General features: G+C 39.8%; 2 protein-coding genes and 1 pseudogene across 2 annotated transcripts in view; 1 reads left to right on the top strand and 2 right to left on the bottom strand.

Moving 5' to 3' along the window:
• Window positions 1–10,617, top strand: part of PLXNC1 (plexin C1) — a 255,007-nt gene extending 244,390 nt beyond the window's left edge. The window contains exons 26-32 of the mRNA XM_006898490.1: window positions 453–484; window positions 582–689; window positions 2,816–2,979; window positions 5,773–5,920; window positions 8,685–8,825; window positions 8,923–8,997; window positions 10,211–10,617. Coding sequence (XP_006898552.1) covers window positions 453–484; window positions 582–689; window positions 2,816–2,979; window positions 5,773–5,920; window positions 8,685–8,825; window positions 8,923–8,997; window positions 10,211–10,315 — 773 coding nt within the window. The 3' untranslated portion in view covers window positions 10,316–10,617. The remainder of the gene's footprint in view (window positions 1–452; window positions 485–581; window positions 690–2,815; window positions 2,980–5,772; window positions 5,921–8,684; window positions 8,826–8,922; window positions 8,998–10,210) is intronic.
• A 3,932-nt stretch (window positions 10,618–14,549) lies between these two features.
• Window positions 14,550–27,413, bottom strand: part of CCDC41 (coiled-coil domain containing 41) — a 122,830-nt gene continuing 109,966 nt past the window's right edge. The window contains exons 13-15 of the mRNA XM_006898489.1: window positions 18,185–18,288; window positions 16,045–16,234; window positions 14,550–14,654 (exon numbers count right to left, since the gene is read on the bottom strand). Of these exons, the coding sequence (XP_006898551.1) occupies window positions 14,550–14,654; window positions 16,045–16,234; window positions 18,185–18,288 (399 nt within the window). The remainder of the gene's footprint in view (window positions 14,655–16,044; window positions 16,235–18,184; window positions 18,289–27,413) is intronic.
• Window positions 20,086–20,411, bottom strand: LOC102864409 (annotated as a pseudogene).

Raw genomic sequence — 27,413 nt, 5'->3', positions numbered from 1 at the left:
GTGACGGGTTATTGAGGTAGGTGGGTCAGAGACAATAATGTTGGCACAGGATAGAGCTGGGTTCAGGGCTGTTGTACATGGGGTCAGTATGAGTCACAAATGACTTAATGGCACATAACAACAACATGCTGGGCCTGGCAACCCTTGTCACATAATATCATCATAGTATCTTCAGCATTGTTAAGTAAGTAATGCTTGAACCCACCTTATCAAATCTTAGCTTCTTTAAAAACTTTTTCCCCCCCAGAGGTAGAACACATGCTTTCTTCTCTTGGACTTGCACTATCTCCACATGGTTCTTAAGATCATAAGATAAAACAGGGATAAAAAGGTCGTTCAGAAGAGCTCATGTAATCACTCAGTGTATAGCATGATGGGGCATTTTATGAGATGGTCAATTAGTTCCTGGTGATTTTTTTAATGGACTTTTTTCTCTCCCCATCTCTTTTCAGACGTAGAATACTCAGACGACCATTGCCATTTGGTGAGTGAAGGCTTTCTTGTGCTTGTTGCTGAATTGCTTGCTTTCTGTAGCGTGAATGGTCTCCTTGGGCAACACATCTCTTCTGTCTTCCCTTTAGATTTTACCGGATTCAGAAGCATTCCAGGACGTGCAAGGAAAGAGACATCGCGGGAAGCACAAGTTCAAAGTAAAAGAAATGTATCTGACAAAGCTGCTGTCAACCAAGGTACACTGACTGTTCTGGGGGTGTTTCACGGCTATCTTGGGGGTGTATTGTGTTTGACTTAATTTCCACTGAAGTATGAAAATGTTACAAATCCCTTGTGCCTTCTAGCAAAGCAAAAATGAAAGCTTAGACTGTAAACACTTCCTGCCCCCTTTCTTTTTAAAATATATATATCTGTGACAAAGATAACAGCACTTTACAGATTTCCACAATAGCATCTTCAGTCTTTCTCATGTCACTGTCGAAAGGGAACTGACTCATAGCTGACCCACCAATGGATTTTGGAGGCTGTAAATCATACAGAGGAAACTGCCCATCTTTCTTCATCTGGAAACACTGGTGGGTTCGAACTGCCAGAGAGGTGCTTCCATTGGGTTAGCCCCATGACTGCGTACATATTACACCACCAGAGCCCCTCTGTCTCCAGTCAGAGAGTTAAAATATTGTTCCAGTTCCCTTCCACATCATTTCACTATTGTTATTTTTTAGGTTGACAGCATAATTAGTCCTTTTTGTTTACTTATGATTGATGAGTGTCGAAAAAAATTCTCTTTGAACTGCAAAGAAAATGAAATTTTATAGTCGTTAACTATAAACCTAGTAAATTTTACTAAGGTTATTTTTTTTGTTGGGTTGTGTTTTTGCGGTTTGTCTTTTTTTTTTCATTTTTAAATTAAGAATTCTATTCACATATAAAAGTGTTGGCTGTAAAAGCCAATAGAATACCATATCAGAAGCCAATTTTTGTTATCTGGCTTTTGGTAGGATTAACGGAAATCTGTGGTGGTCCTTTTTTTACCCCCCTGGAATGACTAGCAATATAAATGCTATTATCTCCACCTGGCCCTGTAACTTGATGGGCATGCTTCTTCAGATTACAGCGGAGAATCCTCTTAGGGCTTAGGAGATTTGTTTAGTGAACAGAGGGCAGCCAGAGCCTCTTGATTTTTCTCAGCTGTCCCACGGAGCTCTGACTATTTGGTTTCTGGGGAAAAAAAACAAAACGAAAAAACGAAAAAAACCACTCAAACGCTTTGGAGAGGCCACAACAAAAACCCCTCTGATGGAAATATATGCAATGAGAAGAATTCTGAGACCATCACTTGAGTTTCTTCAAGCTGAATGTAACTAATGGAAGAAAAACATCTGTGGCGCCTTGGTTTAGACATACAGCTCTATAAATGATATTTCAACTGCTCTCAGTGTCTGAGATATCCTCCCTGTTGACAAAACAATGTTGTTATCAGCTAGAAGCATATGAACTGAATTTAAATCTGGCCACAGGCTTGGGAGACCTTTGTCCCATACTATGAGTATTGGCCTCATTTGACTTTTTTTTTTCCGTTCTCCTCAGTGTCTTTGTTCTATACATCATAGTCTCTAAAGTTGGATTTAATTTTTAATCATGTTGTCAAAGTTTATATATATATATATTGAGAGAGTGCTAGAGAGAGTGAGAGAGCGCGTGCAAGAAGAGAGCGAGCGAACGCCAGCCTGAGCGCAACTATGTTCGTAAGTGCTTTGGTAGCCTAGTGGTATGAAGGTGTGCTGCAATCTAAAAGACACATAGTTCCAATCCAGCAGCTGCTCCCCAGAAGTACGGGCAGTCTCCTCTCATTTGATTTACTGAACTCTGAAAACCCACTAGAGGATCAGCTATGATCCACTTCTGACTCAACAGCACACAACAACTATATATCATGGACTGCCAAGAGAATAAACAGGTCTGCTTCCTGGAGAGGGTGAAACCAAGTTGTTCCTTGGAGTCAAGGATTTTGAAGGTTCATCTGACATACTTTGGACGTGTTGCCAGGAAGGACTAGGCCTTGGAGAAGGACATCCTGCTTGGAAGGGTGGAGGTACAGTGCAGGAGAGGAAGACCCTAGATGAGATGGATTGACACAGTAATCGGGATAATGGGGATAGGTGTGTGTCGGAGACAATGACACTGGCTCAGGATAGGGAAGGCCTCAGAGCTATTGTTTATAGGGTGGGTTGTTATGAGTCGCAGGTGATTCAATGGTACATAACACTTATATATATAGTTATTTATGGTGTATTTATTTATAGTGTTACAGATATATATGTATGTATTTTAGTCTCACAAATCCAATGTTTTCTTTCAGGTGGCAATTCATTCTGTGCTCGAAAAACTGTTTAGAAGCATTTGGAGTTTACCAAATAGCAGAGCCCCATTTGCTATCAAATACTTTTTTGACTTTTTGGATGCCCAGGCTGAGAACAAAAAAATCACAGATCCTGATGTTGTACATATTTGGAAAACAAACAGGTGGGAACGTAGGCGATTATTGACGGTTTCCAAAAATCTAGAACATAATATTAACTGAAATTGAGGACAAAAAGTAGGAAGATTCAATTGCCCCTATATCAGAATCTTCATGCTTGATAATACTTTCTTGCTCTGTTACTATTTTTAAGCAATAAATAAAACCATTTCTAGACTGAGAATTCTGTTCTTTAGGATTAAATAAACAAAGTTTGTTATCCTTAATGCATGAAAAAGATTGCCTAAATTGTTAACACAAGTTTAGCTTGATCAAAAGGATGAGCAATTAATATTTTGTGGCATTATCGTACAGTGTTTTCATTTGAGAAAATTATTTTATTTGTCTTTGAAAGAATTCACTTTACAATTTCCAAACTGTCTTCTCATGCTCAGGCTCTTTCAAGCACTATAGTTAGTCAAACCATTTTAATTATTAAACCATGCGGTTCCAGAGTCAACGTTTGAATGTCTCTCGTTTCATCCGGGATTGACATGGTGACCATGACAATGGGTTGGAGCCAATCGGAGACGGTCAGGATGGTGCAGGACAGAGCAATTCCAGCCTGTCGCTCACAAGGTCACTATGAGTCACAGTTGCCTCACAGACACCTAACAGCAACAACAGTAACAACGTCACCCCACATTTGTGCTTGGGTTCACAGCCTTCCCCTCGATGGCTCTTCTTGCCTGTTCTCTGATTCTGATAGAAATATCACATCAGTTTTATCAAACACAGTAGTCAGATGCCTCAAGAAGTAACCAAAGGTTCGTGTTGGATTTATTAACGTCTTGTCTCAAGCAGAGGCATGGCATCTAGATTTTTAAATGTTTCTGCAGTGGTGCGATAGCTCATTACCTTAATTTGAAATACTCTGTGCATGAGCTGAGTGAGGCGTGGAGCAAGGAGGTGCAACTTCTCTGCAAGCGTAAGTCTTCCTAAGGACTGGGGTTAGCCAGATCATTTCAAATAAGAAATTAATTGCTGAAGTTCAGAGGCTCAGACTGAGCGTCTCCCATTTAATCCAGGTCTAGCTCAGCTCTCGGCTCGGGTTCATTCTTTTCCCACAGATGAGCCTTTCACCTCCCTGCCCTGGTCCTATTCCAGGCTGGGGTGCTGCAGCCCCTACTACACAGTGAAGACAGTGGCAGCTGAGCTGGGGCTGCAGCCAGGACAGTAAAGCTGTAAGTGCCTTCAGGAAATTGAAAGACCCAACCCCCTTTCCACTAGAAGCTTTAGCTAGACTTTGACAGGTCTCAGATCCATATTCTGATCTTTATGTTGGTACCCACTAGATGCCAAGCACTGTAGAAGGTAATATAGATAGAATTTAGTTTCTGTCAGGTATATTCCAACCCATGATGACTCCAAGTACACCAGTAAGTAGAACTATATACTCCATAGAGTTTTCAATGGCTGATTTTTAAAAAATGTATTGTCAGGCCCATCTCAACCGTTCAGTTATAAGCAGAGGTGTTACTCTCAGATGCCAGCATCTCCCAGGGGATATGTTGTTGTCGTCTTGTGCCGTTGAGATGAACCACGGATCTGAACCTTCCTCTATCCTGAGCCGTCCTCGTGCTCTTCGGCCCATTGTTACAGTCACCGTGACAGTTAATCTCCTGGAAGGCCTTCCTCCCTTTCTCTGACCTTTCACCTTTCCCAGCAAGATGTCTTTTTCCAAGGACTGGCCCCACTTGACGCTCAAAGTATGAGAGGAAGTTTCACATGCTTGCCTCTCAGGAGCATCCTAGCTGCATGTCCTCCAAGGCTGACTTGTAGATGAATGAAACAAACTGGCAAAGATCCTTGTCTGCAGAGAATGCATTCTAGTGGGTGAAGACAGAGAAGACATAGCCACATTCTCATTTTTCAGAAGGTTTTGAATGCAGTGGAGAAAGGCTATCAGGATAGATAGAGAAGGTCTCACTGAGATGGTATTTGAGCCACATCTTGAGAGATGAGGGCATAAACAGAGGTAGTAAGCACACCACCCAGGAGACTAGTTAGAACAATTTCAACAAGAACTCCAGACCTGAGGCAGGCACTTGCCTGGCAGGCTTGCATGTGGAGGAGGCCGCCTGAGTTGGAATGAATGAGGAGGAGAGTAGTAGAGAGAGGACTGGGCCAGACCACGCAGGGCTTTCACCTGCAATGAAGTGGAAAGCCTTGTAAGATTTTGAGAAGAGAGACATGATGTGATTCTGTATCATAAGAACTTCAGGTAGAGAATAAGCTCTTGGGAGACAGGGATCATTCACCAGATGAGACGTGGTGGTGGTGCAGACCAGGGTATGGCAGTGAGAGTGGGCACATGGAGGCCAGAATCTAAGGATCTGGGTAGTAGATGGCCTCGCCAGTGCCCACTGTCTGACGTCACCAAGCACTAAGTACCTAGGGAGAATTTTTATCCACTTTCCAGCTCCTCTAGATGTTCCTCCCAGCAGCCCTCAGTTCAACCATGTCTATTTCTCTCTCAAGGACCCCTGGTGCCACGGTGTGTAACAAGGCACGCTGCTAACCAAAGGGTGAGACAGAATCCACCATGTGCTTGACAGGAGAAATACAGTTACAGCCTCAGAAACCCGATGGAGGGTCACTGAGAGTCAGAACCAACTCCACGGCTGTGGCTTCTCCGTCTCAGTGAGGCTGCAGTCTGTCGCTTGGCGTTTGCCAAAGCAGACTTGCACACTCCCATCACAAGGATAAAAATGTCCATTTACAAACTGTGATAAACAGAGCATGGGTCTCGTGTGAGTGGCTCTGTTTGAAAGAGACTCCTCTCTCCTTCTGAACAGCCTTCCCCTTCGCTTCTGGGTAAACATCCTGAAGAACCCTCAGTTTGTCTTTGACATCAAGAAGACCCCGCACATAGACGGCTGTTTGTCGGTGATCGCTCAGGCGTTCATGGACGCGTTTTCTCTCACGGAGCAGCAGCTAGGGAAGGTAGGACCCTACTAGGGTATTTCTTGCACATCCTCCTTTGAATTTGAAGCATTCTCTTGCCAACATCATAATCATCATAATAATTCTCTCCCTAAAATAATAAGCCGTCATTGGCGATTGCTTTTTAGCTGGCATGGTTTAGGCCACTGATGGTCACTGTGGTTCACGCTGCTGCAAAATCTGTCTTGTTTGTTTCTATTTTCAATCTGGTGTTTAAGGGAAAGCTGAAATATTCGATTATCCCTTACTCTATTTCAGAACTTTGAAAGTGAGGGGGGGAAATCACCTGAAAGTATAGGTGGCTGGGTTTTGTTGTTTTTTTAATCCTGAATATGCTACGGACATGGATAATTAGCCCAAAGTGTGAAAATGTTGAACTCTGTCTAAATTGGGTCCCTATTTGAACAGGACCAATTGCTCATGGGAAAGAAAATCTTACCTGAGATTTTTATCACTCCTGGTTTGTCGGTTTATAATCAAAACATGAATGTTGTTTCCCGATAGTTTTTCTGGCTGATCAAAAGCTCCAAGAAAGCAGAGCAAGATGAAAATGCAGAGTCAACTTTGAAAGAAATGTTCGGGTATTATGTGAGCACTCCAGAACGTATTAAATGGAGTAATACCTGTTACTAATGCATTTCCGAAAGTCTTTTTAACGCTGAACTGTGGCTTTTTGGTGGCAGATTTTGAGTGCCTGAAACAAACAGTGTTGATATTTCCTAGCCCAAGTCTTTATTATCACTGCTCCTACGGCGTTGACTGGTTTTTACTTTTGTCAACCCCAAGCATTGTCTCCTGGCCTTTGTTTGCTTCTTTTGCCCACAAAACTCTCCCTGTAGATTTGTAACCAGTCCCATCCAGCTCCAGAATGTCTCCTTGTCTTTGATTCCTTTGCCTTATCTGGTCATCTCTTCCCTAATGGGGTAATAACTGCCCCTCACTGTTGTTATTTCCCCTGCTGCCCACTCTAAACCCTTCGTTTTCACTCTCAGGTGATCTTAGAACATAAAACAGATCTTGTCTGTTTCTGGCTTTTTAAAAAAAGCAAATACTACCCATCTCCTAAACAGACGACAGTCTTCAGAGGCGCCCGCAGCCCTGCCTAGGCCTGTGGGTCTCTTTCCCAAGCCCATCATTTCCTTGACCATTCCACATACCCGTGATGCTGCAACTTCCCTTCTCCCACACACACTACAGCCTTCCCTCTCTCCATCTCTCTCCTGTCTCCCAGCTACTGTCTAGTAAAATACCACCCATTCACTTAGTCAACAAACATGATTCTCAAATGTGTGCCAGAAACTGTACCAGGCTCAGAGCCGTTTACATACACTCACCTTGAACTTTCCCCACAACACTATCTTCATTTGATTAATAAAGTTCTTCTTAGGGCAAGACAGTCAAGTGCTTATTTATTCATAGTGAAAAGCTGTATACTGATTGCTTACCAAGTTCTTGGTATTGTGGATTCATCCTCCAAGAACATATAGTTATTACCTGCATTTTATAGATAAGGAAACACATGTTTTAAGAGATTACAAGTCTTATTAAAAAAGATAATCACACAATGTTGAATTGTCATCTCTGCATTACTAAGTCTCTATCTGTATTCTGCACCCTCCTGGCAATCATGTATATGCAGTGCAGTGTGTCAGTTTGTCTTTCTAGCTAGACTGTAAGCATCTTAAGATCAGCACTCGTTTCCTGGGCCTTTATAGATCCAGTTCCTACCGTAGTGGCTGGCTGAATGTTTACTGAATGACTAAATGTTTGTGGATTTTGTGGATTCTACTTAAACTCAGAGCTCTGGTAGCCACATGGTAAAGAGATGGCTGAGTGGTAAAGAGGGGCACTGCCATCCCAAAGCGAGAGAAAGATGGGCAGTCTCCTCTCATGCAATTTACTGTCTCTGAAAACCCGCTGCATGGTCAGCTCAGAGTTGTTATGACTCAACAGCACATAACAACTTTAACTCAACAAATGAAAATATCTCAGTAAGATGTTGGTGTAGACATCTTCTAGAATGATTCCTCCAGTAAATGGCTCAGCTTCAGATATACTTTGAAATGTAGTGGGACATAAGCCTTCATACATATGTCACTGAGATGGTAGGATTTTGTTTTTAATGTTTTTCATTATCAAATTTAAATTTATAAAAATACTATCATTATATTAAAAACATTCAAGATGCCCTAGGACCTATGCAAAATCAGCCACCAAAATCACCAACCCTAATGACCATGTGTTGCCTTGAGGAACTGGAAGATCTTTATAATCTAATGAAATAAAAGGGACAAGCAGAAAAATCCGCCACTGCCAGTCACTTACCAGTTTCGTAGTTATATAAAGGGCTCAATCAGGCCCACAATCAACTCTTTTATAAATGCCAAAATTCAGTGGTGGGTGAGGATGAGAGCAAATGTTTTTAATTCAAGCTTTTTACAACCATTAGTAATGAACTATGATTGAAATAAGTTCCATTGTTACGGTAACTCAAAATCAGGCAAAAATAATAATTTTAGTTCTTTTATGAGAGGAAGACAGAATATATTAGCATTTAATCTTCCTGAAAATAACAGTGAGTCACCAGAACTATATAGATGACAGTCATTCAGTTAACAACATTTAATAAGGCCTCCTGCATGAAGCCGTTACCAGGAGATAATGCTTATGGTAGAGGTTTGGGTACATTGCTACTGTTAGAAACTCCCTGTCTTTTCCCCCCCTATACTTTATGCCATGGCGGTTTTTGTTTTTGTTTCCCCAGGAAGCACCAACTAATAAACTTCTTTATGCCAAGGATATCCCAACCTATAAAGAGGAAGTAAAATCTTATTACAAAGCAATCAGGGATTTGCCTCCATTGTCATCTTCAGAAATGGAAGAATTCTTAACTCAGGAATCTAAGGTATCATTAAGAAACAGACATAGCTTACACTTGATTATGGTTGGGTTTTTAAAAAAAATATTTTCAGAATTTTTCAACAAGCCTTTCTTTATTTAAGAAACATGAAAACGAATTTAATGAAGAAGTGGCCTTGACAGAAATCTACAAATACATCGTAAAGTATTTTGATGAGGTAAGATTTTATAATTAATTTCAAAACTATAGATCACTCACTCACAAGGATTGGGGTATAACATTCTGTGGGGCTCAGGACAGCTCTGGCATCCCAAACGGCCTGTAAGGGAAGCCAGGAAGTCTGTCTGAAATGGGGGATCCTGGCCCCAAGCCAGACCCTGCACTCGGCTGTCCCTCCCAGCTTTACTATGCTGCCTACCTTTGGACCAGCCTGGATATACATTTGAGTTCTGGTGGCCTATAGCATAGTTAACTTTGATTAAGGGCATGCTCCTATTGAAAGGGGCCAGTTTATACTAGATTGTAATCTGCTAAAGTGAAACTACCCCTGGTAAACCACCAAGGCTCTATATTCAATAGCTACCTGAGTGCCTATGACCTATTTCTGACTTAAGAAATTATTTCAATAAGCCATTCTCTTTATGTTTATTTCTCCTAAAACTGAACCTTTTTTTCTTTGGGAATTCACACAGACACATTCATCAGATGCTGTTTCCAAATATATGTTAATCCCCCCTTCCCTGATTCCCCCCACTCAGTCATGCTGGGACAGGCTATCCATGTCAGTGGTGAGAATAGCTCACCCATTCCATTTGCTACTTGAAGATCAAGTCAAACGCTAAGGTAGGGTAGAGGCAATGAGTTCCTTCAACATGATAAGCATCCCTCTTTCCAGGGGTTAGGGGAGAGAAGGGGAGCACTGGGGAGGGCAGAGAGGAGGGACTACAGTGCACAGGAGGGGAGGGGAGGGGAGAGAAGGGGAAAGGGGATGGGAGAAGGTGGAAGAAAGAATCATCTCTTACCAGGATGCCCTTGCCTGCTGCACTGAAGGAGAAATACTTGCTTGCATGTTGGCTGCCCAGGAATGCTTGCTGTGCTTGGAATGGCTGTGACATAATGCATAAAGCCAGGCCTTGAAGTCTGGCCCCATATTTGTAAGCAAATAGATGGTATTTCTTGTGAGCTTCTATTTTAAGCTAAAGTGGTGTTGATCCTGTGATAATGACTTAGCAAAACAACTTGCAAAGTGAGTATGTAAATGATGGGAGAAAATGCTGGCATCTGTTTCATACAGATTCACTGCTCACAGCATCAGGAATGCAAAAAAAAAATTATATATATATATATATATATATGTGTAAAACCAGAAAAAAAACCCCGTTGAATGCTACAACCACAATATCTAAAATAACTGTTCTAATTGTCAACAGATTCTAAATAAACTAGAAAGAGAACGAGGGCTGGAAGAAGCTCAGAAACAACTCTTGCATGTAAGAGTCTTATTTGATGAGAAGAAGAAATGCAAGTGGATGTGAGCAGTCTCTGGCCTGGCTTAACTAGCGACGTTCTTCAGATGACTTGGGAGCGAGGTGGCTGCCTGAGCTACTCTGTGTCGTGATTTTTTAAGTTTGCACATAGGTTCCACTTTGAGCACTGTCTTTGTAAGAGACCAAGGTACATGCACAGCTTCTAGAAAGCAGACCAAACATTGTGCCTGTGGGAACCCTTCTGTAAATAGAGTTGAAGTGGTTGTTGCAAACAGCCTCCTTGTTTACAGAGAATACAGGGCCAGTAAGCAAGTGTCAGTATTGTAACTACAGTCTCCACTTAAGCACAATAATAGAAGTGGTTTTATTTGAAACTACAGCTGGGGTAGCACTTGTGACTCCAGTGCCCCTCTGCAGAACAGGGCCACTGCCGGTGCTCAACGCAAAATGTGAAGTGAGTCATTTGGAACAAGGTGGGGGTGTTAGGGCAACCTTGAGGATTCGCAGCGTTCAAACTTTCCCCAGTAGTTCTTGGAAAAGCTGACCGCAGAATTTGGTAGTGTGTACACTTAGCATTCGTGAGTGTGTGCGTGTGTGTGTTTTTTTTAAACCAAAAACTAACAGTGTTGCAACATTGTTGAAAGGGCTCGTGTTCTTCTGTGGTCACCAACTGCACTCCATCCAACTCGCCTCATTTCACCAAGGAGCTCTAAAGCAAGGAGAGTAAGACGGCTTTACGGAAATGCTGTACCATTTTACCTACTTGGGTTTCGTTCTGGTTTTTTTCCATTCTCCTTTGTTCATACTAAAGTATTTGATTATGGACAGGCTGGATAGTGTTTAAAAGGAAAAAAAAAACTCATTAGTAGTTTACATGTACCGTTTCCTGTTTAAAAACCTTTGATCAGAACTGGAAGGGTAACTGACTCGCCCAACCCTACATTTTCAGAGTGATGGCTCCTTGCTTTAGATTTCACGTGAACCCTGTGATTATAAATACTTGTGTGTGATTAACAACAAAAAAGATACATTTTACATTTCATGAAATTGCTGTTCACACTGGAGTATTATATATAAATATATATTTATGGCCTGAGGCCTGAAAATATTAGTATACAACTTGGTATCTTAGTCTTACTGTGTACTTTTTGAAAGTATTCCTCACAGGAGAAAGAAATAAAGATATCCACTTTATTCATGCCTTTCTTTTAAAGAGTTCTCTTTGCAGTTACACTGTAGTCTTTCTATGGCTAATTTTTTTATTCCTGAATTTTTGCTGCTCATGACCAATTTTAATACCACTGTGTTTTCCTTTTTTTAAACCAGAATAAAAAAGTTCACCCAAATATATATATATAATTGCCAACTCTCTCAAGCCTTTCTTATGGCACCTTTTACGCTTGGTGCTCCAAATTCCCATTCTAGGAAATAATTTTTTTTTTCTCCAAATGGCAAGCAAAACATTGATCACACATTCCTTAAAGTCATTTACCAATACTATATATATCTATATAAATGACATATCAGGACTTAAACATGAAATGTCTTAGCTTTGAAATTAATTGCTTCTCAGTAACTGGTAAAGAGTGAGAGGCGATGCCTCACCCAACTGGATCAGAAAAGGAGTTCCTGCCCTGATAGGCACCAACCCCATCGCTTTTGACCACTGTCTGTCCAATGGACACACCTCAAAAATACTACCAAATAGGTTCTTCGTAAGGATTCATGTGAGAGGTCTGGCCCATCGAAGACTGCTACAGTCTTGAAAGGAGTGAAGGTGTTGACAGGTGAGCACTAGGAGGAAAGATGCCCAGAGGGTAGGACAGTTGCCCCCAAGACTTTCCCTCTTTAGGGCACAGAAATGCTAAGAAAACTCAAAGGATCAGCTACAGCTTTATCCAAGTATTTACTAAATGCTACAGATGAGGGTGTCCCTGTCCGGCCCTCTGGCACACAAGTCCTGCCCCTTCCGGGAACTGTGCTGTAGGGAATTTGGACGAGTCACTCACCTCTTTGTGCCTCGATTTCTGTATAATATTTCTAACCTACCTCACTGAGGTGGCGTGAAGATTCACTAATGTATGTAGCGTGTTTGTCAATCCTCCAGTGAAAAGCACTATCTAGATCCACATTTGGGATCACATTAGCCAAACTCAGAAAATGGCCAAATCAGATGTGTGCTGAAGACAATCAGTCACTGGGTCCATATTAAACAGCAACCAGAGAAACAAATGGCAAACAATTTCTATTTTCAAGTTTCTTTGCATATTTTTTTGGTGCAAAACAATTCATTTATAAACTTTTTTTTTCTAACACTAGTGTCTACAGCAGCATTTAAAAATTATTTGGTTACCTTTTGCAAATAGGATGTAAAGTCTATTTCTTACTGTATACCTGATTGAAGCTGTTCTTGGAGATGAATGTTTTAAATGTCTATATCCAAAAATAAACATTTTGATGTAACTGTGGACGCTTCTTCTTTCCTCGCCCCCTTTCAATTTTCCAACTATAATAGCTTTTCCATTCTAAGTGTCTCCTTAGAAATTAATTCTTTTACAGAAACAAGATGTCATGTCCATGATATGTGAATAAGTGGCTCTTTATATATTTTTTTAAAATACAAAATCCCCTCAAACTCATTGTCATGAAGTTGGAACCAACCCCCTGCTGAAGCGCCAGCAGGTTTTCAGAGGGTGTCAACCACACAGGCTGTCTCTTCCCTGTCCGTCATGAAGCTGCCAGTTGGCCCAGTGGGGAGAATCTTTGTTTCCTTGATGCTGAGCTTTATTCAGTCCGTTTGAAGACTACTATCCTTGACCTGCAGCAAACACCTCATGTCCTCCTCAGTTTCAGCAAGCAAGGTTGTGTCATCTGCCTATCACAGGTCGTTGATGAGTCTTCCTCCAATCCTGATGCCACATTCTTCCTCATAGAGCCCAGCCTCCTGAATGATCTATTTTGCATATAGACTGAAAAGGTCTGGAGATAGGATGAATCCTTGGCCTACACCTTTCCTGAAAGATACAGCTGTTTCTTGTTAACCCCCAACGAAGCCAAAGCACGGCAGTTAATGCAATGCTGGCTCCTCATGCCCCGCATCTGGTTTCTAGAACTGTATTTCTTCATAGGAAAAGAACACCTCATCCTTCTCCCATGGAGATGCTGGTGGACTTGAATCACTGACCTTTAAGTTAGCAAAGCTATAACTAACACACAGTACACTATGCTGTCAGGCTCCTTAACTGATGCTAAGAATTATTCAATTACATCTTTGGTCTTCTCCACTAACTTAGGGTTTTTAACGTAACGACTTCCAGATGATGAACACTTAGTTTGGCAGGCGTGATCTCTGCCTTGTTGACATGAAATTCTTCCAGCAGAATTCCTCTAGATGGTGTATCAAAAGGCGCTGCTGGGTGCACAGTGGAAAAAGAGCAAATGGAGGCATATTTAGGCACACGCACTTTGTAATTATTTGGTTAGATCCCAAATAGAGGAAAGCAAAGTTAAAACACCAACAATACTTCTACAGAAAACCTGCTGGGTTCAAGTTTTACAATCAATGGCTCTTTCTTTATGCAACCACAGGATTTAATTATTTGTACTTTGTTATTTTCTATTAATTCTAATTCAACAAAGCCAAACTCAGTGAGAGCTACATTGCTAAATATGTATGGTCAGAGTGAAATTAAATACAAGACAGTACAGTTAGATAGAAAAATATTTATTAAATTCTGTAATAAATATGTGCATACAGGTTTAAGGAAAGGTAGGCTTTTGTAGTAGATATATATTTAAGTTTTAAGTTTTAGTCTTTATACTTTTAAATTGTCATCTTTTTTCCAAGAATGACTGGTTTATCACTTTTGTATATAGTAAACCAGAAAGTGTTTGCTGACCGTGCTACTGCAAACCATTTCATAAGGAAGACAGAATTTAACCTGGGCATAAATAAAATGGCCCCCCAAAATTATAACAAAATTAACAAGATAATTTTTAAAACCTGATTTCCTAATTCCCATTCCCCCCCCCCCTTTTAACATTTGTATAGGATTTTCAATACATTTTCCAAATATCTCTGAAATGGTCTATTACTTCGTTTATCATTAATATACTGAAATCCCTGACCGCCTGACACACACAGTACACAGCTGGCACCTTTCTTTGAGGCACAATCAAGCGTTTTGGCAAACAATGAAAATCTAAATGCCACTTAGGTTAAAACTTCTAGCTTTACTGAGTCAGTGATTTCACCCCTTCATCTGCCTCTTCTCCAAGACAGTCATTCCGTAGGAGATCCAAGTTCCTCTAGTTGTTTTCTTTGTGTTGTTTCTAGTTCTTCAAGCCTTTTACGCAGTAGAGAGAGTTCCCTTTGATGTTGTTCCTCCTTAAAATGTTGGGAAAAAGCACAGCAAAAGTAACTGTAAGATAAAGGATGGAAAAGTAACTGCTAAGCAGCTTCGGTCTGCTTCTGTCACACAGACCTGCAACCCCTGGCATGAAACGGTGACCACTTTAAGAACAGAGCAGCATGGGCAGACTAGAGACTAGTCTTCATCTCTCTCCCGCCTCAGGCTCTAGCCTTAAGCAAAGCCCTCAGTCTATTTTGTTTTCTTCTGGCTGTAAAATCCAGAAGGTAGTGAGTTAGAATAATGCAGAGCCTGGTGTACTTTTCCAGCAGGACCAGAGTAACAGCAGTATACTATAAACAAAGCACTTAGCGACTAAACTCTTTGGGGCTTACAACATTATAAAATGCAATTACTTATTAATCATCTCTCTTCTGAATATCAGACAATCAATTTGTTTTCTTCAATCTTTTAGTGTACTGTTACAGAACCAAGCAGCCAGCTTTGGAATCACAAAGATTCTATTTGAAGTTTCATTCTGTCATTTACTAGCTATGCTGTCACTGGCAGGGACAGCTGAGCTGGCTTCCCCTCCCAGAGGTGCCATGTGGCAGAAGGGCCTCACTTGGACTCCTGGGCTATCATCTGCACAAGAGCAGGTTCCTCGGTCTTTCTCCTGCAGAGTCACTGGGAGGGAGGTATACGTGTGTGTCCTGTCACTTAGCCAACAAGGCTTAACTACTGCACCCCAGGCTGCCATTAGTATGGCCTTAGGCAAGGCACTTTACCTCTCTCAGTTAGGAATAATAATAAATGCTTCAAAATACTTGTCATTAGGATAAAATAAAATACTGTTTAACACTGCATGTGACAGGACCTGGCACACAGTACACACTCACGCCCAGCAGTCTATGCTGTTACTGGTTATTAGGTACTAGAGTCAGAACTAACACAGAGCTGACCCTCCACCAGGTTTTCAGAGGCTCTAAACTGCACAGGACGAGCCTGTCCATCTTTCTCCTGCGGAGCAGCTGGTGGGTTTGAGCCATGTGCCTCTCAGATGGCAGCACAATTCCTTTCCACTAAGCCACCAGAGCTCCCCAGTAGTATAGGAAAAGAGTCGTAAGTTAGGTCATTCAAAGACCAACCAATCAAGTTTCTCTTTTCCTATTATCTCTTAAGATATTTTGCCCTAAGCACCATCACTAACAGATAAGCAGAGTGGATTATTTTCTACTTTGCTTCTTAGATAGGAAAGTCTAATGAAAAATCTAAATGAAGGGGAAGGGTTACACGTGACTGGCTTAAATGGAATATGCCACTCTAATGCTGACCATTAACCTGACTGACAATTTGAAGTTTTAACTTTGTATTTAAAAGGGAGAAGATGTTTGCCTAACTTTTCTTCTCTAAAATACATGCCCATACCTGAAGATGAGGAGGAAAGGAGAGTTCCATGCCTGGAACCATGTTTGATGACTGAAAGCTTACAGGATTGACAGACGCTGTGGGAGGCACACTAGGAACCAAAATTAAACTTCGGAATTCATTATGCCTTCTCTGTATGTCCTTTAGTTTTTTTTGAATCCTTGTATACTCTTCAAAGGGGACATTTTGTCTTAAAAGGAGAAACAAATCACATTACTGTTTCTTAATACAGTTATACTCTATGGAAGAACAGTATAGCTCACAAAATGTAATTTTAAATTAGCAGAAATGAGTTTCTAAATGAGAACATTTTTCAGTATGCAACAGGTAAAAGTCTATCTGGAATGATAAACAGTAATATACCACATCTTAACCACATAAGAACATTATTAGCAAAGCCTATTAGTGGTTTGTTTGCTCTCTCCATACTCAGGAGTCTTGAAACAAAGGAAATAACCAAACCAAAGCCCCTGGCATCTGGTTGATACCCAAGATCTTGCAGAATGGAACCCCAAATCCTTTGAGATTTACAAAGCTATAAATCAAAGCAGACTGGCTCATCTAAGAAACAGACCTTTTAGAGCAAGAAGTAAAAAACATATAGAGAAAATACTAAGTTGAACCTTATGAGACTGCCATTTTTTAATGAAATATGGTCACATTCAAGCAAAGTTCATTACAGTACAACCTAATTTTTAAAATATAGCTCATCACAAAGGAGAAGCTGCCCGCCTTTAGAAAATCAAGATGGAAGGGGAGCTCTGGTGGCCTAGCGGCAAGGAGCTGCAACTACAATCCCAGAGGCGCATGGTTCGAATCCACCAGATGCTCTGCCGGGGAAGGAGGGACAATCTCCTCCTGTACGAGTCAGATCTGATTTGACGGTACACTCACACAAAAAATAAAAAAAAAGAAAGAAAATCAAGATGGAGAAACAGGCTAACTTAAAAAGCCTTCACTTAAAATTAATTAATTTATTCATTCATTCATTTATAACAGACCTTTCTTGACATCAATAATCAAGATGTAGTTATAAATCAGAGTTTTACAAAGTTCTGTGCCACAGCTGCCTAACCTTTAATTAATATTTTTATATTAATTGTAATTAATAAAGAGGTTGTTGCTGTGCACTGAGTCGGAACCGACCCACAGCTGACCACCGGCGGGTTTTCAGAGGCAGTTAATCACACGAGAAGAGACTGCCCATCCTTCTCCCCCAGAGTAAGCTGGTGGCCTTGAACCACATGACTTCAGCATTGAAGCACAGCTTCTTGCCACTAGGCCACCAGAGCACAACAAAGAGGTAGTAAGATGATTATTTTAGAATGAGTCTTGTGGTTTCTTGCTTTGGAACAGAGTATTATGAAGTAGGCATTAGTTCTGTGGTCCAGAAGCATCTCAAGTGCATTAAAAACCAGCAACTCTCATTTTGGTACTAATCGTAACAGGAACAATAGTGTAAATGATAAAACATCCCTGCCCTAATATAAAGGAAATGTCCATAAATGAAAAACGCCAGTACTTCAATACTAAAATGCTGATGATTATCACTAGTTAGTGAATTTGAACATATTTTTAATTGACTTGTATCAAATATAATACAAATGCTACTACTCATTTTCTCAATAACTTAGAAATACATAACTTTAAGAAATTCAACTTAATATGTCAAGTCTTTTCTGCTAAAAAAATGTTATTGTTTAGCTGTGCTTCAACCTGTGAATCAGAAGCTATAGTCCAATAGTATCTTCTATTCCAGGCAACCAAAATTTGACTTCCGACTAAAGCTGCAGCCAGGTGACTGTCAGTAATTAGCTACAACTGCCTTGTCTCAGCAGCAAGAACTCCCAGCACTCACAGCTACCAGAGCAAGCTCCTGTGTTACTGAGCAGCAGACTGATCTGCCCTGTCTGTGCCACCAACACAACACAAACTACTGGCATGCACTGAAACTCTGGCCAGAATGAACACTGGACTGGAAGAAGGAGGAAACAGTGGACTTAGGGGTGGTCAAAGGTTTTAGAAATTTTAAAATACAAAGTTTAAAAATAAAATACAAAATATAGTAAAAGAAATGAAAGTTCTATAACAACAAAATAACCATGAAGTATGTATGTGGGCATTTTCATACAAAAATTACCTATTTAACACCTGATTTTCTGTTTCCAATTCTTCTCTCTTTGCCTCCAAAATTTCCACTTTTTCCTGAAATCTTTTCAATTTATTTTCATAAAGAGATTTTCTCTAGAAAAAAAATAAACAAGAATGTGAATCCATAATCATCTATGTGAGCTTACCAAAAAGATTTTATTTCACTAAAACCTTTTTCTTTAGAAATTAGTATGTTCTAAGACAACCAGATGTGTATTTGCTCTTCTTCAAGTATATAAATCTTTAAAAACAGCAAAAAAAAAGAAATTAGTATGTTCTGTGAATATTAGGTGCATAATTATCACTCATACTGAAAACTGTGTAAGATAATAAACCACAGATTTCCTCATATCTTGAATATGACAACTAGAACTATTATGAATGCCACACAAGAAAGCTGGTATCAATAACTAAATTGCTGCCAAGGAACAAATCTAAAAAGGGAAAGAGTCAAATTTACTAATGAGTCTGCCTGTCATCTGATTAGGAATCATGAGCTCTTTATTTTCTCAGAAGGTATCATGTGTTTAAAAGAACTGCACAAAATTAAAAAGTAAGCTTGCATTAATAAATTGTTCCTAAAGCAGAAAAGGATCAGAAACTTTTAGATGCATTTTGATTTCTAAGAATTAAAAAGAAAAAACAAACCATACAGTACAAAATGGCAACATTTTCTAAAAACATGGTATGGTTTCAATCAGAATTGGAAGAAGACTCATCAGCAACCTACGTGCAGATGACACAACCTTGCTTGCTCAAAGTGAGAAGTACCTGAGGCATTTGGTGCAGAAGGTCAAGGACTGCAGCCTTCTATGTGGAATGAATCTCAACATCAAGAAAAAGATGCCCACCACTGGGCTGACTGGCAGCAAATTATAAGCATAAGCATTATGAAAGGACTGAAATTGTTAAAACATTCAGCCTCCTTGGCTCCACAATCAACACTCTTGGTACCAGCATCCAGGAAATCAAAAGATGAATTGCATTGGGAAAGTCTACTGTTAGGGACCTCTTTGGGTACTGAAGAGCAATGATGTCAATCTACAAACTAAGGTATGCCTGATCCAGGCCATAGTCATCACAATTACTTGCTATGCATCAGAAAGCTGGACAATGACTACGGATGATAGAAGAAGACTTGATACTTTCGAGCTGTGGTGCTGGAGAAGAGTATTGAATATGCCATGGACTGCCAGGAGAACAAACAGGTTCATCCTGGAAAAGGTGAAATCAGGCTACCACTTGGAAAGCGAGGATTTTGAAGCTCGAACTCACATACTCTGGGCATGTTGCAAGGAGGGACCAGTCTTTGGAGAGAGGATATCATGCTTGGAAGGTTGGAGAGACAGTGCAAGAAAGGAAGACCCTCAAGATGGATTGGCTCAGTGACTGGGGTAGTGGGGGTAGTTCTATCAGAGATGATAAAGTTGGCTCAGGATACAGCAGGGTTCAGAGGTTCAGGGTTCACAGGGTCACTATGAGTCACAAACAACTTGACAACACATAACAATAAGAAGAACATAAAAAACTATTATGTCAGGGAAAAGTAATATTTTCCAGTTTTATAAATAGTTATTTTGATTTTCTAAAAAACTAACAACTAACTCATTGCTGTCAATTAAAAAATGACTCATAGCTGATTTCTAGAGGCTTTTCAGTGCCTATAAATTGCAGGAGGTGAGACTCATGGATTTGAACAGTCTGCCTTTGAGTTGTCAGGGCTAAACTAAAAGACATAAGTAGAACTTAATTTCTTTTTTTTTAAGACTATAATAGATACTTATTTAAAGTAATACATATGGCAGCCCAAATAGTTCTTAAATATTTCATGTTTAACCATCATAAAAAATATTTTGAGGACAGCTGCATCCACAGATTTCAATTACATGATTAGTTTCTTGCCCATTCTTCTCTTTCTCGATTAACCTCTTTCAGATAAGGTTCAAGGTAAGACTTTATCCTCCTCATATTTTGTCCACTGTTCTTTACAAGATATGTTGCCTCATGGTCAGATCCAGAGCTCTGTTTATGCGCAGTGTCCTGTTGTTTCACATAAAAAGGTGCTCAGGAAGCTGCCTTATGGCTTCTTTTAAATCCTCATGCACTGTACAATCACACAATAGTCCGAGTTTATTGAATCCTGCAGCACTGTAATACCATTATCTAATACCATACAGCCACCAGCCTGACACTGCAATGGTAGATCACTCAGCCATCTTGACCCTAGAACTTATTTCTTAAAAAAAAAAAACCCTCACTCAAAGCTGACCACACAACATATTTCCAGAAAAAACCTCTTCTGGGAGCTCTGCTGGCACACTGTGTGGATAGCTGCACTGCTAATCCAAATGCTGCCCATCTCCTGTGGTTCGAATCTACCAGGAGCTCTGCTGGAGAAATATGGGCTGAGGCATTCTGTTGTGCTTACAGCCTCAGAAGCCCAAGAGAGGATCACTATGAGAAGGAATTGCCTTGACTGCAGTGAACCTTTAAAAACACACACACACACACAAAAAAAACACTTTTAGGTATTTGTTTTCTAACGTTTTTTACTTAAGTATAACAAGTTTATGAAGTATAAATGTAAAACTCAGAAAAGAGAAAAACCACAAGGCAAATGTTGTTGTTGTTGCTGTGTGTCATCAAGTCACTTGCGACTCATAGTGACCCTATGTACAAGAGGCCTAATGCCATTCTATCCTGTGCCAACCTAGCCATCTCAAACGCACTCATTCCCACCATCCTAATCAGAGAATCGATCCGTCTCATCCAGGATCTTCCTCTCCTGTGCTGTCCCTCCACTCTCCCAAACATGATGTCCCTCTCCAAGGACCAGTCCCTCCTTGCAACATGCCCAAAGTATGTCAGACGAAGCTTCAGAATCCTTGACTCCAAGGAGCATTCTGGCTTCACCTTCTCCAGGACAAACCTGTTTGTTCTCCTAGCAGTCCATGGTATAGTCAACACTCTTCTCCAGCACAACAGCTCAAAGGCATCAATTCAAATGCTGGTGTAATATTTGCAGGTCAACAACATGGCCATGTGTTAAGTGCCCATTTCCTTCCTCTCTTAGGAGCAACTCCTCTATCGGAGAAGGTAACTAATTCACATCTAAAGCTATAGTTTATTTTTGCTTACATACACATGGAAACATAGTACACACTTTAACAAATAGCTTTTTCCATAATTTAGTACATTAACCTTTTCACAGTTAATAATCATTTGGGTTACTTCCAGTTGCAACTATTAAAAACAATGCTATTGTGGGAATTCCTTCTTAGAGCTGCGGTTGCTCCACCTCCTGCAGCGCCCAGAGAACTCCCTGGTGCCTCCTTTCAGTTACCCTGTCAAGAAACCACTGTTTTGATGTTTATCACTCAGAGTCTGTATTTACATATTATGAGTCATGAACTAAAACCCAGGAAAACTCACTGCTATCACGCCTATTCAGACTCCTATCAATTCTACAGGAGAGGGTAACACTGTAGCATAGGGATCCGAGGGCTGGAAACTGGGATGTAGTAGATTGCCACAACTTTCTCCTGAGAGACGTATAGCTGGTCATTTCAAACCTACTCAAGTGTTTGCAGCTATCCATTTAACCAAGGCATCTTTTGTTATTGTTAGTGTTATCACGATGATTACTACTCATAGGGCCCCTATGAACAGCACATTGAAACCTCGCCTTCTCTGGCTCCACTCTCAAAACTTCCACCCTACTCAAGTCCATTGTGAAGCTCACTGTGAAAAACGCCTCCTGGTTGTTGTTCAGTTCAGTACAATGCACAGTGGCACCATGAACAACAAACCTGAAACCTGCCCTATTCTGTGCCATCCTATCATTTCTGACAAACTAGAGCCACTGCTGAAGTCCTTGTGTCAACTCAGCTGGTTGGGGGAGGTGTGTCTTCCCTTCCTCCTCTGCCCCAACATCTTTTCAAGCATGATGCCCCTGTCTAAGGAAAAGCCTCACCTAGCTATATGTCCAGAGTATGAAAGATGAGAATCTACACCATCCTTGCCTCCAGAAGTACCCGGCTGCATTTTCTCTAAGATATAGCCGTTCATTCTTTTGGCAGTCCATGGGGTACTCTGTACTCCAGCACCACAACTCAAAGGCATCATCAATTCTTCTGTCCTATTTATCCATTGTGTAGCTCTCTAATGCACAGGACGTGATTGAGAAGACGTGATTGAGAACGATGTGCCTGGATCAGGCACACCTCAGTTTCTAGACTGACGTCATGCTTTCAGGCCATGGTCATTCATTATTATTCAGTACCACAATTCAAAGGCATCAATTCTTAGTCAGTCATCTTTATTCACTGTCTAATTTTCAGATGCATACAAGAATGAAAAAATGCCATGGCTTAGAGTAGATGCCCCTTACTCTTTTCAGTGATAGCACTGCCCCTCAACACTTTCAAGATGTTCTTGGCAGCAGATTTTCTCACTGTAATACATCTGATTTCCTGCCTGCCATTATCACAGATGTTGATTGTGAATCCAAGTAAAACGCTCCATCTACCAAGATGCTGCCTATTGCCTGTTTCCAGTTTGAAGCTATTATGAACAAAGTTTCTACAAATAGTTTCCTGAATATGTCTTTTGGTAGATAAAAACCCTTATCTCTCTTAAGTATATTCCCAGAAGTCAGTCATAGGGTATACATGCTTTAGTTTTAATAGATTCTGATTTTAACAGCTGGTTTTCTAAGCTGGTCTTACCAACTACATGAACAACTGCAATACATGGGTTGCAGAAGTTCTTAATTTTATTAATATCCAAAGTATAAATCATATTTACAATTAATGATTTTTTGTGTACTATTTAAGCTATCTTTCATTATCTCAAGATTCTGACTTTTCCCTTAAAAATTTCTTCTGTTAGCTTTATTTATTTAATTTACCTTCTCATCTTTAAGCAGCCATGGTGGAATAGTGGGTTTGTGTTGTACTGCTAATCAAATGATTGGAGGTTTGAATCCATCAGCTGTTCCAAATGAGAAAGATGAGGCTAACTGCACAAGTTAAGACTTAACAGCCTTGGAAACTTAATGGAGGGCTGCCATTAGCTGCAATGAATAGATTTTGCTCTTTTCATGCTTGGGTCTGTGATGAATTTTTCATATGCTGTAAGCTTGGACTGAGGTTAGCTAATTGACTCAAAAAACTCAAAACTCATGGTCACTGAATTGATGTCATGTCATAGCAAACCCTCCATTGGGTTTCCAAGGCTGTAAAGTACAATGAGACAATACTAATTCTCTTTCTCTAGAAAATGGCAGCATTTGAGCTGCCAGATGAGCACAGTCTTCGGGTCAGCAGCACAACAGACTGTGGACCAGGCCAAAAGTGCAGCACCCTTTGGTAAAAGAACATTTTATCTCTATGAAATGCAGTGGTATCTTTCAGGTGAACTTTTGTTTGTGGATCTAAATTTTTCTGTTTCACACATCTATTTATCTGTCCTTTTGTTATCATTATGTTATTCCTTATGTAGCTTATAATTAAATATCAATATGTTGTTGTTGCTGTGTACCACAGAGCCGGAAGTGACCCATAGCTGACCCTCAAGTAAGTTTTCAGAGGCAGTTAATCTCACGGAGTAGACTGCCCATCCTTCTTCCGCAGAGCAGCTGGTGGCCTCAAACTGTGTGCCTTCCAGATTGCAATACACCTTCTTGCCACTAGGTACTTCTTCAAGACTGCCTTTGATATTGCATCTTCTGTATTTTCCTATTTTTTTAGAATCTACTTTCTAATTTCCTCAAAGAAACCTATAGAGATTTTGATTGGAATTATAATCAATCGAAAGTCAATTTGGAAATAGCTCACATCTACCAAATTACGAACATAGTAGAGTTTCCCCTTTACAAAGGTCTTTTAAAAAACTTATAGCAGTACTTCTGGTATCCAATGTAGAAGTCTGTATACTTTTCAATAGATGCATTCCAAAATATTTCTGCTTTTTTATTTTGTTTTTATATTTTTTATATTTTTTTATTTTCCCATTGTCCGTTGCCATCAAAAAGATGACTACTAGTTATTACTTATTTTCCTATCTAAGAATTTTAAAACTCCCACATTAATTTAATAGTTTATCACTGAACATTCTATGGATGGCCAAGAAAACAGAGATATGTCTTGGAGAGGGTGCAGCCGGAGTGCTCTTTGGAGGCAAGAATGAGGCTTCGCCTCACATACTCTGGCCATATTGCTAGGAGGGGCTATTCCTTGGAGAAGGACATGATGTTGGGAAGGGTGGAAGGCCGCCGAAGGAGAGGATGACCCTCAACAAGGTGGATTAATGTGGTGACTGCGGCAATGGGCTCGTGTGTCACAAAGTGTGAGGATGGCACAGGATAGGATTCATATCTTTTGTTCAAAGGGTTGCTATGAGTCCTGCTTGACTCGATGACACCTAACAACAACTAATATACAAATTCTTAATTGTATTAAAATACAAAGTATCCTTATATTTTATGGATACCCAATCATAAGTGTGTCAAAGATGATAAGGATGGCACAGGATAGAACAGGTTCACATTGTTCACAGGACTGGTATGGTTCAATTTCACGGTTAACCAGTGATGAGGCCATTGCTGCTGTCATTGTTGCTGTTATGTGCCCTTGACTCACTTGCAATTCATAGCGACTCTGAACCCCGCTCTACCTTAAGCCATCTCCATTGTTTCTAACACACCTATCCCCATAACCCCAGTCACTGAGTCAATCCATCTCATCCAGGGTCTTCTTTTGAGTTGTCCCTCTACCCATCCAAGCATGATGTCACTCTCTAAGGACTGGGCCCCTCCTTGCAACATGTCCAAACTATGTGAGATAAAGCTTCAAAATCCTTGCTCCAAAGAGCAGCCTGATTTCACCCCCTCCAGGACGAACCTGTTTGTTCTCTTAGTAGACTAGGCCATTAGAACTCCCTAAAATAATAGTAGTAAAGATACTTTTCTTTCAGGGTAAGCATTCAATATTGCACTAAGAAGTATGATGGTAGCTGTAAGATTTTAAAAAATAACATTAATCACTCTGGCAATTCCCTTCAATTCCTAATTTGGTAAGAGTTTTATCATGAAAGGGCATGAGATTTTGTAAAATAATTTTTGCTGCATATATTAAGATGATCACAATTTTTTTCTTTTTTGTTCACTTACATTATTGAATTGCACTAATTCATTTTGAATGTTAAACCACCCTGCACTGATTAATTTTGAATGTTAAAAACCATCTTGCATTACTAGTATAAGCTGTATAGTCATAATACATATTTTTTGATAGTGTCACTGGGTCCACCTAGCTAATATTTCATTTAAAAATTTCACTTGTTCCTGATTAATTTTCTTCTTTTTTTTATGTTATTTTCTTTTTTTATAATGAATCAATCAATTCCTAACCTTACAAAATAAGTAGGGACATTTCCTCCTTTTAACAAAGATTCTCACCACTGGGCCAACTGCCAGTATCACTATGGATGGTGAAGAGATTGAGATTGTTAAGAGTTTTTGTTTGCTTGGCTCCACAATTAACACTCTTTGTACCAGCAGCCATAAATCAAGAGACGAATTACACTGGGAAAGCTGGCTGTCAGGGACTTCTCCAGAGTACTGAAGAGCAACGACGTCAGTCTGGAGACTAAGATACGCCTGATCCAGGCCATAGTCTTTGCAATTGATTGCTATGTGTTAAGAGAGCTGGACAATGAGTATGGATGACAAAAAGAGCACTGATGTCTTTTAGCTGTGGTTCTGGAAAAGAGAATATACTGTGGCCTGCCAGGAGAATAAACAGGTTCGTACTGGAAGAAGGTGAAACCAGGCTACTCCTCGGAGGCAAGGAATCTAAGGCTTCATCTAACATACTTTGGGCATGTTACAAGGAGGGACCAGTCCTTGGAGAGGAACATCATGCTTGGGAGGGTAAAGGGACAGAACAAGAGAGGAAGACCCTCAATGAGATGGATTGACTCAGTTAACGGGGCAATGAGGATAGGTGTGTCAGAGATGGTAAGTTTGGCACAGGATAGAGCAGGATTTAGGGCTCTTCTACATTGGGTCACTATGAGTGGCAAGCAACTTGACAGCACATAACAACAACAGGAGAATTTGTATTAAGACTGGTATCATCTCTTCTACAAGTATATAGAAGAATTCACTAGTGAAGTCAAATGAGTCACATACTTTCTTTGTGAATGGTTCTTAATTAAGAATTCTATTTCTTGAATAGATAAAAGGGCTGTTCTTACTTCTTTTTCTTATATTAATTTTGTTAAAATAATACTTCAATGAATTGATCTAAATTGTATGATTTATTATCATATTATTTTTACAATATCTTCTCTTTGCTTTGTTTCTGAAAGATATGTAACACTGTTCTCTTTTTCATTCATGAAAGTAGAATTAATTTGTGTTATCTATCCACAAATTTTTGGGGTGAAGTTGAAGGAATCGGTCTTGCAAAGGCTTTGCTAATTTTGTCAATCTTATTAAAAAACCAATTATTGGCATTTTCAATTTCCTGTATTAAACATTTTTGTTTATTTTTGCTCACTCTTTGATTATTAAAATTCTTAATCTACTTTTACCTTCATATAAGGTACCTGTATTAAAAATTTCATTAGTATTCTCATTTGTCTGTTCCTAGCATTCTTGTCCTTTTAGTTCTGTCATCCTTATCTTTATGTATTTTCAAACTACTTAGGAGGTACAAACCGAAACTTGTAATTATTATGTTTTCCCATGAAACTCACCCATTATGAAATATTCCTCTTTAATAAAATACGCCAGAGCAGCTGGTGGATTTGAATCATGTGCTTTTGGGACTGCAGCACAGCTTTACACCACTAGACCACCAGGGCTCCCTCATAATTATGTACTTAGCCTATATATATATATAATGTTTTGCAGAATATAGAGCAATTTTGATTTTTAAGATCTATTTAGAAAATTTCTAACTTCAAATTGAACATTTTGTTCATTTAAAGTAATTTCTGAGATGGCTGGTTTTAAGTCTACCATCTTGCTAATAGTTCTCAAAAGTCCCATATGCTGTCTGTTCCTTTATTCATATCTACCTTCACTTCTCTTATACTAAGCAGTAATATACTATTATTCATCTTCTCGTTTATTGGCTTTTTAGTTATACATTCCTTTATTAATTTTTGTGGCTATCCTAGATACTGCAATATGTATCCTTGATGTATTA

This window comes from Elephantulus edwardii, unplaced genomic scaffold, assembly GCF_000299155.1.
Source record: "Elephantulus edwardii isolate Elephantulus edwardi_28Jun2011 unplaced genomic scaffold, EleEdw1.0 scaffold00231, whole genome shotgun sequence".
Taxonomy (NCBI): Eukaryota; Metazoa; Chordata; class Mammalia; order Macroscelidea; family Macroscelididae; genus Elephantulus; species Elephantulus edwardii.
This window is presented reverse-complemented; position numbering and strand designations above follow the sequence as displayed.